Below are 13,417 nucleotides of genomic sequence, written 5' to 3' on the forward strand. Positions count from 1 at the left end.
GTTCACGTTTGTAGTTCAGTCAGACTGACCAACTCAACGATTTTCATTAAGTGAAGTTGCAAAAATCGTTTGTTCGAAAAAATCAGTCTTTACACTTAAAGAAATCTGACAGATAATCGTTCATAAAATCGTTGGTAACAAAATCGTTGTGTGTATGCAGCTCAAGAGTTACGTTCTCACAGCACAGGCGCCTCTAACCCTATGCTCCAGGCAGTCAATTTTTAGTGCCCAAAGGTGATGGGCACGTTTTTTTTTTATTCCAGCTACCCCTGCAGCTGACTTCTTTCCTTTTTATATACTGAATTGCATCATCGTGGCCTGTTTCACAATGCCGTTAATCTCGGGGAGGGGCCACAATGACGCGATCGTGTGGTCACGCCCCGACTCTGCTCCCAATACTTCATCATTGCCCGGCCATGCAGTCATACAGCTCCCTCCCTGTCAGCAAGTATGCGCCAGGATTATTAAAAATGGGAAGCCGTTTGTGAACGGCGGACGTCCCTGGCGGTTGGAGACTTCTTCCTATTCCTCCATCTCCCCTTGACGCTCTAATGCTGCAGCCATCTTTTCGGCTTCAGCTCAGTTAGTTTGGCAACATTGGAGTGGACCTTCTCCACTATACATTACATTTGTTTTGGCTAGTCTGCTTCTTTACCACACCAAGTTAGGTATAGGGTATTTTGTGTAAAAGTCTCATATACTATTTATACTTTGCCATCTTTAAATGCTCTGTGTGTAGGAAGCTGTTGTTAGTTATAAACACATTAAGCACAATCTACAAATTATATCTGCATAACCTAGTTGTATACATATATACTGCATATTTTGTATACTTCTGCTAGAGTGCTGATACTTTTGTATTTACAGTATAGTTGCTCACAGCAAACTACAGTTTGCATTGCTTATCATACAAACAGTATCCCTCATGTTTAAAGCCACATATATAGTGCTCTGTGGGCTTTGTAAGGTTAGTGGTCAGTTATTCCTCACAGGCCGATTAAGTACATCTTTACTGGAATCGTCACAGAGACTCTTACGATGTCTGCCACAGGGCAGTCTTCCAGAGTTGTACAAAATGAGCTCAATACCTGCGCTATGAAGTGCTATAAATAATATGTAGAATATGAAGAATAGAGATTCCAAAAGAGATGATATGAGCAGAACACCATACAAACAAAAAATTGTAATATAAAAAATAATTTTACTATGATAAATTCATTATGACCGGTCAAAAATAAAAAAACAAAATAGAAATGAAAATAAAAAATATATATACACACATACAAAATAAGCAATTGCAATGTTAAAAGTTGATTGGATGTTAAGTTACTATATTGTTCCAAAATAACTCACAAAAACAATAATAATAATAAGAAAAATCACTGGAGGAGGTGGATCCAAAAAATATTTTTAAAAACATAAATAGTAATCCATACTGTTCGCATCTATGTTAAATAGTCCTCAGTCTCACCGGAGATAATGCACTATTTGTTACAAAGTCACAGCAGCCTGTGTCCTTACTCGTAGCAAGCTTGTCACATGTATAACTTACAAATCCTTTGATCTGTGTTAAATACGAGTATGATGCTGTAAGTGGCGGAGGAGACTCCGGAGATACAGGTCATAAGCGGCTCCTTACAAAAGTCTCTTTGAGAGAGCCCCAGATTTGTGGAGCGAAACATGTCAGAGGATTCACTCTTTGGACCCATTTGAACTTTCTATTTGCACCTATTATCAAATACATCATTTTCTCATCGGTACATGAGACTTGCGGTCTTGCTGGACAAACAGCCAACAGCTAGGAGTCGAGGCAGGATCGAGACGCGGCCGGACAGACACTAACAGCTTCTGACTTGTAAGGAGCCGCTTATGACCTGTCTCTCCGGAGAGATGGCGCTTTGAGGGTGGAGCTGGTGAATGTGACCTTTTGACTGCGTCATCATGGCCCTGCCCCACAATGCCGAGTTTTTTGAGCAGGGTCACAAAGATGTGATTCAGTGCAAACCGCTTTATCGCCCAACCCCGCATGCCAAGGTGTGTTTGGGGAGGTGGTACGGGGATAGGCGATCCGCCAGGATACTTGCCCACTTTTCTGGGCGGGTGATTTTCTGGAGCCACCCAGCCATTCTGGGTGAGTAGACAAGTATGTCTCTAGTCAGTATACAAATATAATTCTGAGATGTCTCCACCTGGGAGGAGGATGATCATCAGGACTCCAATTCAGAGCTGTACTGGTGATCATGCTAGTCTGGTTAACGTTGAGGCCTTAATACTCTCTGCGAAATGTTTCTTTACGACAATGACGTCCTTTTAAACGTAAAAGGGAGGTGACAGTCCCTTATCATTCTCCAGCTCTGTTCAGGATTTGATGGTGGAGAGCTGGACTTATCCAACCACCACGTAGTAACTTAATTATCAGTTACACCATTCTAAGACAATGGCGGCATCCCTGGCAAGGAAGACATATTTTCTTCTGTAAACTCCTTCTACCAATGGTGTGCTCCTTGTCTAGGCAGCCCGCCAAATTACTCACTCTCTCTATAGCCTGGGCCGGCCATCTTCTCGGCTCCGGCACATGAAATAAGTTTTCCATCCTTGGCGTGTGCTAAATCTTTATCCCTCACCAATTTCTGTGTAATTTTAGCTTGTCTCTACACTGCTCTGGTTTAATGGCAGCTGTCTGGTTAGACCACGTTTAGGCATATGTCTAGTCTACATTCTAGCACCCTGCACCTGTCAACTTTCCTGCCTGGTGTGTCGCTCTCTGCTCTGGTGTTTCTAGCACACTTGGCTAATGCAACAAACTGCTCAGATACACACTAGAGTGTGCTAGATGCACCAGAGGAGAGAGCAACACCCCAGGCAGGAAAGTGTAACTGGATGGGTTCGGACAGATGCAGGGTGCTAGAATGAACACTAAGGGCCATATGTAATAGGGTGAGATTTTAAAAAATGGGAGAGTTTAGCAGTACACTTTCATGTTGGGAGAGTTTACAGGTATCTACAAAATGGGAAAACGTCTGGATGAGAGTTTAAATCGTGAGGTTTTTTTTTAGTCTAAAACAATGCAAGTTTGGATGTTCTCGGACTGTATTGCATTGGCCGAGTTTAAAAAGTGTGAGCGTGTACTGCTAAACTCAAATTTTCTAAATTCTCACCCTATTACATTTGTCCCTTTATGTCTATTTGTTGATTCTCTTGAATCTTTTCTATGTTTACACATAGGCTCCCTGCTTTGGTCTAAACTAGGGGTGGGCAATAAGCACAGCATGCCCTATCACATTTTTGCTATTTGGCAATGCTAAAACTGTTGCATGGTAAGCTGGGATGTGTAGCTCAACAATAGCTGGAGGGCCGCTTATTGCCCACCCCCTGGTCTAAACTATACTACATTTAGGGTGCTGCAATACTTTAATTACAGAGCTTATTTATATGAAGGAGGTTAATAATCCTTAATCTTCAAGTGTGCCATTTTGCTTTTTTTTTTTTTTTTTTTTTTGTTAACGGCATTCTAGTTATTCTCTTAGCCATATTTCTCCTTTTAGTGTGACCTTTGTAAATGTCTGTCAAATTGCGTTATGGTTAATTACCTTACGTCCTATTTCCACAACACAAAGCCACACTTGTTAATGTGCCCTTAGATGCACTTGCTTCAGGTAAAAAAAAAGTTACACTTCTCAGAGCCACACTTTTTTTTTTTTTTTCTTCCGAATAGTGTGTCCTTTTGCTAGTTCCTATACCTATTTGTATTACTAACCATTGTTATAGAATTACAATTTATTAATTCAGTGTGGCTGTGAATGCATTGTTATGCAGAATCATGGTGATATGAGTGGAGTGCTCTTGAACTTGTATATCTCCTCTAAGAGAAGTGCCTTTTTATTAACTTAAAAGGGGTCTTCATCGGCAGACCACTGCGACATATGCCTACTGTATTCTTGTAAACTGCCAGTCCAGATGTTCTGATGTCAATCCAGACTGGGGGGTCCATGTTGAAGTGAGCCAGTCTCTAGCCTACTACCCTACCTCTCCTGGTATAGCTTCAGGGAAAGTTGCCTGAGACATAGGCAGAGCCGGTTTGAGTTAGATTTTCAGTATCCCATTAGGCATATGTATCAATACCAAGATCCTCTGGCAAGGATACTCTGGTCACATGACCAGCATTGGGTTTTGTCTCTCAGATTATCCCTCAGTCTACTGCTGTAGGTCCCCTTGGGTATGGGATTTATCACTATCTGAAGCGAGTGTTGGTTGAAGTGTAGAAGACTGTGTGTACACAGTGCAAAGCTGACAGGCTCCATCTTTACCTCATTAAAAGGACAAAATGGTCTTGATACACTGGATGACTACAGATTTCCAGCTGTCATGCTGTGTCACTCCCTCCCTCCCCATCTTGTTATGATAACACTGATCTAAGTTCTTCTGTTGTGGCTCCTCTGGGTTTTGCATTGGTTTCAACATGGGTGTATGGTCAGTTGAGAGCAGACGAAACAAGTACCGGAGAGCCTCAGATTTGTCAGCCACACATTAAATATTTTTCCTGGGTGGTTAATCCGTGAGGAAGCTGCTGGGCACCTCTGGTCAGTTTGATCTTTTCAGCAGCAATAGCTGACGAGATTGTCTCAGCCAAACATGCTCTGGCGACATTCCTGGCAGGCGGATATCTGGGATGGCTCGGCATCTATTTCCTCGACTAAGACCTTCTTTCTTTTCCGTATTGAAGGACGTTGCTGTCCTTCAGCACTTGTTTCTAGGACGCCTTTTCTACTGGCAGCTGCACTAAAGCACAGGGGTATATAGGCAGACTGGCTGCCGTTCTACACTAGGCTCCCTGAGGAACTATTTGCAGGTCTGGTTCCTTTCCCTCATGTAAGTATCCCACTGGGGCATCCATCCCTTTCAGTACTGAAACAGGAGTTCTCCAGAACCCAAGATAGCCAGGGCTCTAACAGTTCTTCCCTCACGCTTGGACCCCTGTCATTTTACATCGCAGTGTTCTGGGTCTTCTTGGTCCAGAAACCTGAAGGTTGTCCATGACATTCCTTTACACCCTACATGCACACACATGTACATAACGTTGTCAGCAAGATGCTGTCAACCTTTCGACAAGGTGGTATTTGCCCACTTTCACTATGGGGCATTTCAGACAGATCTACTCTCCTAATGGAGCCAGTCTTGTCTTCACGTTTGGTATCGGTTGCTCCTTTTTAGCTGTTTTTTTTTTTTTTTTTAGCCAGGAGGGGTTCGGAACTTAATGCCCTGCCTTCATATGTCTCCGTTCCTGATTACACCATGACAGGGCGATCTTGCTGACAAGAAGGGCTCTTCTCCTGAATGTGGTGTCCCTATTCCTTTTAAACCAGGTAATCGTGGTCCCTTTTTTACCTGAGGTGGACCAGCAGGATCCTTGGTTTTCTTTGAATGGACAGCAGACTTTGCAGATTTGCATTGATAGAACCCGGGGCTTCCGTTGTGGGGGAACATTGTTATTGCTTTATGATGTTAACAAGCGGGAAGGGCCCATTTCAAAGGAGGCCACTTGGTGTTACTTGGTTTTCTGTGTTCATCCCTTAGGTCTACACCTTGACAAACATGCTTGTTCCAGACTTGGAGAATGCTCGCTCGTCCAGTCTGGTGGAAACTTCTAGGTGGCTCGGTGCAGTTCCTTTTGTGGAGTAACTTTTTTTTTTTTTTACAGTGCTGCAAAGCGGCTCTCTGTGTACACCTTCATTAAGTTCTATCGGTTGACACCTTTCTCTCTAGAGATGCTAGTTTTGAGTGAAGGGTCCAATGCACAGCACAGGAGCGTTCCCTACCTTGGTGGATAGCATAGGAACATCCGCATATTTCTCTAGTGTCCCTCATTGATGAAAGATAAAATCCTTTTCTCTGAATTACTGGAGGACACTGGACACCCTCTTACGCTCCCGGCTTGGGGTTGTGGTATTCCAGGCTCACTCGCCCCCTTTTGTCGTGTGTACGCGCTCTTCCTCTCTACTCTGTCCTTTGGGCTTTGGTTATTACTGGCTGCTTAGGGTGGGGTATAGGGGAGAGGCTTTTTTTTTTTAGGGCCTGATTCAGCAAGGAACGTACGCTAGCAGGCGCATGCACTGTCCGCTTCGAGAATATGCTAATCAGTGCATACGCACGGAGACCGCAGCACAAGATGGAGATGCCCAGCCCCCATATTAAGCCTCTCATCTCCCTTTTATTCTGATCAGCACGCAAGATGGCGTAAACATCTGTATCATCGAGAACCATCGGACCCAGACGCACAATAGTGGTTGACCTGACCTGCCGCAGGATTTTGGCCGCTTCCTGTGTACAGTACAGTTTATGGTATGGCTGCGTATGCCGCCGCATTGCCTTAATTATGCACGCCCCTATAACGGCGTTATAACGCCTGCTTTCGCCTGACCCCTCCCCATCACCACCCACATATGGCACTTCCTGTTAATCCATATCGGAAGGGTCTGCGTACACATTGTGTAGTCTGCGTACCATAACCCGATCGCACTGACTGGTTCGCGCATGTGCAGTGCATGCAAAGTGCAAAAACCTCAGCCAAGTGCGTGCCTTCTCTCCTTTGCGTTCCTTGCTGAATCAGGCCCTTAGTACCCAGACTCCTCCAGCTCCACCTATACCCAGTGTTTAAACTTTTTTTTTTTTTGTGGTTTAAAAGCTTTTTTTTTTTTTTTTTTTTTTTATGAAAAAAAGTAATCCTACTTATTATATTAATACTGTGGAACATTGCTATGTATTAGAAAACTTGACCAATGTTTTAATGGTTTCTAAGGATTTTTATTTATCTTCTTAAAAGAGAACAAGATTAATACCAGACCCAGGAATTTCCCTGCTCAGACTCTGGTCAATAGCAGGGGTGCCGATCTGAGAACATGTTCCCAGGTTGGTACCTTTCATACATAAGCGAGCCCCGGCAAAAACCCGGGAATCTCTCACTTTCTGAAAGGAGTATATAAGGTATATTTACTTAAGTGCGGGTTTTTAGAAATGGAGATGTATCCCATAGCAACCAATGAGAGACTAGCTCTTAACATTTATCTAGCACCTTCTAGAAGAGGATAAGTAAAATCTGATTGGTTGCTATGGGCAACATCTACACTTCTAAAAACCTGCTCTTTAGTAAATATACCCCTAAGTCTTTCTTCCTTCCACTCATCTCAATAGGACTGAAGGTTTTAAATTGAAATAAACAAATAGGAGTTTAAACTATGATGTGTTTCTGTGTGTATTGACTCTTAAATGTGATCTAGTTTACCCTCCTTACTTCTGTTGTGTGTAAATTTACTGTATTGGTTCAGCTTACTCAAATCAAGACCACAAGCAACAAGAATGTGGAATAATACCAGGGGGATTCCCTTATAATAGGCTTTTTTTTTTTTTTTTTGTTATGAAGTCACAGTATTATAATAATAATAGCCATTAAACCAGCCATCCCTGTATTAAACTTAGCTTCTTATCCACACTTGCTCGCTGCATTTATGAGGTCTGTTTGAGGTCAATGGCTGGGGAGGCACACGTATATAAAAACGGTTCTTCTAGCAAAACTCTGGAGCATGACAGGGAGTATGACAGGGGAGGCTGTCTCCCCTGCCTGCACGTCCCTGCTGTTATCTACAGCTCCCAGTAATGGTAACTGAAAAAAAAAAATCTTTTTTTCTTTTTTCACCAATTTGCCCCTTATATTGTACTATTCAAGATGTCCTTTAGCGTATTCACGAAAGCTACTGCTTTTCATGTGTTATTGGCCTGGCCCAAGTGTTCTTTATCACCTCCATATTTGGCCCTCCTGCCTCTGCAGCCTGATCATTTACTGAGCATTAGATCAGGGTGCAGAGATTACTGTTGATTTGTAGAGTATGGATTTTGGGATTTGTGCCACATCATGTAGTTGTATTACTTGCAGCTTTATTGCTTTATTAAAGTTAAAAATAAGCCATAACCGCCCTGCTCTTGTCTAGTACCAGAAACTCGCAGTTAGTGGTGCACTTCATTTGTAACCAAAATAAGGAGCAGCTAAATTCACAAATGCGTGGGAGATTTCCAGTGTTGCGCTACGAAATGGAACCTCTGCACATTTTATTGACAATTGCAAAATAATTTCCACCATGATAGTTATTTTTATTAATGCACACTTACATTTTTTAATTTAGACTTTTCATCATTGCCATTGGTTTTATAAGTATCTCTCAATGTGTTTCTGATGTATTTTGTAACCTGAAGGTGTGCTTCTGCTTTTACAGCAATTAAGTCCCCTTCACACTGAGCTTCAGCTCAGGGAGTTTGTCCAAATATAACCTAGTTTGTCTAATTTATTCACTAGTGTATTCCAGCAAATGTGTGCATTTTCATAGGTGTGGGTGAGTTATTCATTGTTTGCTTAAAGAGAGACACAGCACTGCCTGCACCAGTAGATTGAGAATTTCTTCTCTGCCTTGGGTCATCAGCACTGGGCCTAGATGGGTTTCTGATGGACTACTGGTACCACAGCTGCGGGTGGTCTTATCTGCAAATGAATCAAGTTACCCAAGTGGTTGCATGGAGAAGTAATGTATAGTATAGATTTTCTTTTTCTTGCAGGATTAAATATCTTCATTTTGTTAAATAATTTTCCTATTTCTATGTTATCTCATGCTTGTCCCGTCCTGCCTTGCCGTCTCCTGTAAATGTGTGCTTAGTTTGCAAGTTTGAACAAACAGCAAATGTTGAAATTTTGGTTGGTCTTTTATTTGGCAAATCTGTCGGTCAGCATGAAACAATAAAGCGTTCCGTACTTCAGCTACAGTGCAGTAGCTGTGTATTATTTGTGTGTACACAATAAACTTCTGTCTTTGTTTCCCATGATAGCTATTTGAAGCCTTTTTCTGCTATGATTGATTTCTGATGTTTGTGACATGGCTTGCAGATATATTAATTACATGGACAGTTTGTGCTTCCACAGAGCATCGAGAGAGGCCAAAGTTTGACTCTGAAAGAAGTGATTTGGAGCCGTCATACACCCCAGCCTTACAGCCAGCCAGCAGTACCACGGGGCAGCAGTATTCCTCTGGTGGGCAAGCTATACCCAGTACTGTGACTGTAATTGCACCTGCTCACCACCCTGAGAGCACAACAGAGATCTGGTCTAATTACTATAACAACCACAATCCTCCCAATTCCTTTAACAGAAACCCACCCCCTAAACGACGCTGCCGGGATTATGATGGTAAGAGTCAGTAGTGTTTGTGTTTATTTTATTTGCTCATATGTGTATGTATGTATATATGTATGTGTGTGTGTATATGTGTATGTGTGTGTGTGTATATATATATATATATATTATAGCACTAATCCACGGCACTCACCATTCCTAGTTTTGGGGTGCAACATGGTATGTGACCACATTGTTTAAATAGAAATCACAGGTGCTCTGCACTCACCATAATAACTAATAATAATAATACTAAACATAATAAACAGTGGGGTTTTGGTTCATGAATTGATCAATGCATTTAAGCTTGCAGCCCATCGTCACGGGACCCCACTTTACTGCAAGTCCCTACTGTATTGCTCAGAATTATAACATGGACATAGCCATCACATTTGTGTTAAACTCAGGGTATGCTATCAAGGCTCACAGCAACTTTGCTTTTAAATGTGAGACAGTCACCAAGCACACCTGTTGCAAAACACCTAGGAAAACAGCTGACACAAGTCTATATAATATTAGTACGAAAATGTGTGTATGTATTATATTTTTTGGCACTTGTCTCAGACAACATACTGTAGAAGCAGTTATGACTTAAATGGTTTAGAAAGTTAATTCATTTGGTCACCCTGGTGTGAGAATACCGTATACATTTTTCTGAGCTGCGTGCCAGCTGCTGTTGTACTTGCGTATTTAGTGGAGGGCACCGGTCAAAGACACGTTTAGTGATCGCGAGTGCCGAATATCACAACCCCAAAGTGGGTCGCAACCATCTTATCTTACGACTCACATGGGGACAGGCTGGTGACTCCTCGGAACTCTCAGTCAGTGATCCGAGGAGTCTGAAATCCGTTGAACGGTCTGTTACTTAAGACTTCTCGGATCAGTGGCTGAGAGATCCGAGGAGTCATCAGGCAGCCCTGCCCCCACCTCAGTGATCAGCAGCAGAAGCTGGCAGGCAGCAGCGGACTGCGTCGGGCTTGGAGGAGCCAGCAGCCAGCAAGTGGGAGACTATGGGGTGATTCAATTCAGCGTGATGTTGAATAGCCCCAGGAAGAAGTTCCTGGAGCTATTCAATCGACCTCTCTGTTAAAGCAGTCTAAAGGATTTCTGCCCACATCTTCCTCGGGTACGAGCAGAAATCCGACTTAAATGCCTGTGCTGGTTTCTAGATTAGCGCAGGCCTAACAGCATTGCGGCCGGCGATTTAGTTGGAGAATGCTGGTTAGCGCAACTAAACACCCAGCTTATGGTTCGGTATCCAGCATTCTCCGACTTAAGTGGTTCTAGTCGGGCTTGACAGCGTGGTCAATTGAATAACTTCGGGGCCTCCTTCACGGGGCTATTCAATATTGCTCTGAATTGAATTGCCCCCTCTGAGTCTGTGAAGAAGCTGTTGTAAGTAAGTGCACCCTGGGGAGGTGGGGGTACTGTGGCCACTGGGGAGCGTGGTGGCACAGAATGTGATTGTTGTGAATGAGGAGGAAGAAACAGCTGCAGAAGAGAATGAGGGAGAAGGATCGGAGCGCAGACCCTATGGGATGGGTCTGTGGATGGTGAAACAGGGGAACAGTGTGGGATGTTTAGGGGGAATAGAAAAATACGCATTAATTAGTCTCCCACTACCACTCCCTAGTCCTTACCCACTGCCTCTCCCTAGTTTCCCCTCAGCCTTCACAGGGGGTATAAACTTAACATTTGCATGAATGTATTAAACACATGCAGGTACAGGGACTCCGAAAGGAGCCCGTCCCTGTGATGTAAAAGAAATGAAGTGATCTTGTTATTTTGTGCCTCTGCAGAGCGACCGTGCATGCATGATCTGCTGATCACGCATGTGTGGCGCCCATTCTGCAGGAACTTTCTGGGGTCCTGTAATTTTCTATTGTCAGACCGGGTCCCGGAACAAAATAGTTTGAGAACCTCTGATATATTTTGCGTGATTTATGAAAATCTCCTTACTTTTAGTTTGAGATGGAGTTGTATGATAGCCCTCTGCTTGTCAACCCTAATTGATGCATTGTGTTCTGGACCCAACAGTGTCTCGGAGAGCAGTTGACATATCACCTAGTTGATCATTCATTTGGCAGTCGGGATAAACTTAATTGGTTATAGAGGGACTTACTGTATCTGACTATTGGGGTAACTTTGAGACTTCATTAATTAGGTTAAACTTCACTATGGGAGATGTTTGTTTAACCTGATAGCAGTGATCGCAAATACGATTTTACTTGGTATTGGAGACATGGGACTCCCTTTTTAAAAAGTGGACTCTGTCCCCGGGGAGCGCTGTGCTGGGGACCAGGCACATCCTCCCTGCAGAGAAAAAAAAGCGCTAAATGGCTGGCTGGATACACTAGACACAAGGACTGAACACAGTAGTTCTCACAAGCCCGATAGGAGCCAGTCATGAGCCAGTTTTAGCCCGCAGACTGGCAGCTAGTCTGCAGCAGCTGCCGGTCTGCGAGCTCGGATTGGCTTGCGGCCTGCGCCTTTTCTTAAGTGGTACAGTGCTATTCCCGGACCCTGGACATGTACAGCAGGGGTACCTCCAGGGTCTGCTTCCCATTAGCAGTAGCAAGAGCTAATTCTCCCGGCTCCAGGCGCTACTCATCAGCAGCGGTAAGTGGAGGTTCCCCTGGCTTCAGACGCCGCTTACCATTAGCAGCGGCAAGAGGGGGATTCCCCGTCTCCAGATGCCATCACAGAACAGACAACGGAAGCATGGCACTATTAACACTGACTTTCCACAGTGACAGATTTAACTGCTTTCTAAGACCAGCTAGCTGCTTGACACCTAACAGACATTGCTAATACTAATACTGCTGGGGATTTCATGTATGCAAGATTATACTGTTGAGGACTTTTTGCATGCAATCAGTTCTGCCCTTTGACCCTGGAGTCACACATTATATGGCGTGCGTTTTCTATCTGCTGGAATAGATTTTTATTGGATGGAATAATGTGTAAGGGGCATTACTGTGTGGCGTAATGGCTGGGCACTACTGTGTAAGAGGCATTACTGCATGGCATAATGTGTTGTAAGGGGCACTACTGTGGTGTATCGTGAATAAAGGGCGTTACTGTGTGATATAACGTGAATAAGGGACACTATATACAGGGAAAAGCTACAACGGATGTCCCTACCTGCGGGCAGCTATGCCCGCCATGGTACAGCATCTATTTCGCACTGCAGGGAGAGTTTGGGGGCAGCCCAGCATCTCAGTGAATACTGGACTCGCCCCCTACAGTGATGAAAAGGGGGATGCATCTCAAGGACACGCCCCTTTTTCTGCTGAAGCGTCCCTTTCTGAAAGGCTCCCTGCCTACCATAACATGAAGGCTAGGGGGTTGCAGCAGATATATTTCGAATATCTGCTAAGGTACCCTGTACATACTCATAGGTACCACCTCCGGAAACGGTTGTTATCTGGGATATAACGCACATATTCATTGATGAATATGCCTCTTATTACCTAATGCCTTATTCACCATATGGTTTGTTTACAGTCATAGTCTAATATCACATGTAGGATCATGGAGGCATTAAATATGCATTTAAGGGGCATGTGTGTCAGTCTAATGGTGTTGGGCGGTGTCAGAATGGGCATTGTAAGGGTGTGTGTGGTGACGTGGAGAGGTCTGAGGGTCATAAGGGGAGCTCTAAAGCATAAATTATAATGGTACCCATAAATGGTCATGTAGGACCCCATTTTTTTTTTTTTTTTTTTAAAGTGGAGGGTCCCTGGGACCCACACATTTTGTCACTCTGCGCGTTCACTGTGATAGATATGTCAGCCTGGGCTAGTTAAAAGGACAGGGGTCAAAACGTACATTTGTTTGGACTCTTATCCCTTTAACTATTCTAAGCTGACTTCTATATCTATCATGTACCATGATTTTCTACTTTACATTGCTTTCAGTGACTGTTTGGGTTATATCCCCCTTTCCATTTGCTGCCAGAGGTGGCTTGATTCTCCTTTCAAACAAAGTTGACTTGGGAGATTTAATGTTTAAATACTCCAGCCAAAATAACTTGAAGAATCCTTTCATCTGAGGACTAGCTTCACCTCCAGGCTTGCATCTTCTTCAGAGTATGGTGCGCAGCCTGTTTGTTGCTGGTACTCAGGGCCCAGTTTAGTACTTTGCTATTTAAAGCCCCTCTGAATCTGCTGAGGTTGAGCAGTAAGCCGCTGCTGCTCTGTCCCT

The 13,417-nt window shown here is 43.6% G+C and overlaps 1 protein-coding gene across 2 annotated transcripts in view; it reads left to right on the plus strand.

The window, feature by feature from the left end:
* The window catches only part of RBM27 (RNA binding motif protein 27), a 128,796-nt gene that overhangs the window by 27,122 nt on the left and 88,257 nt on the right, over window positions 1-13,417 (plus strand). The window contains exon 6 of one of the 2 annotated variants that reach the window (XM_088443985.1): window positions 8,948-9,226. In XM_088443985.1, coding sequence (XP_088300111.1) covers window positions 8,948-9,226 — 279 coding nt within the window. The remainder of the gene's footprint in view (window positions 1-8,947; window positions 9,227-13,417) is intronic. The other variant, XM_088443986.1, reaches the window with a different exon arrangement.

The sequence above is a fragment of the Taudactylus pleione genome, unplaced genomic scaffold, assembly GCF_031769625.1.
Source record: "Taudactylus pleione unplaced genomic scaffold, aTauple2 ptg000342l, whole genome shotgun sequence".
Taxonomy (NCBI): Eukaryota; Metazoa; Chordata; class Amphibia; order Anura; family Myobatrachidae; genus Taudactylus; species Taudactylus pleione.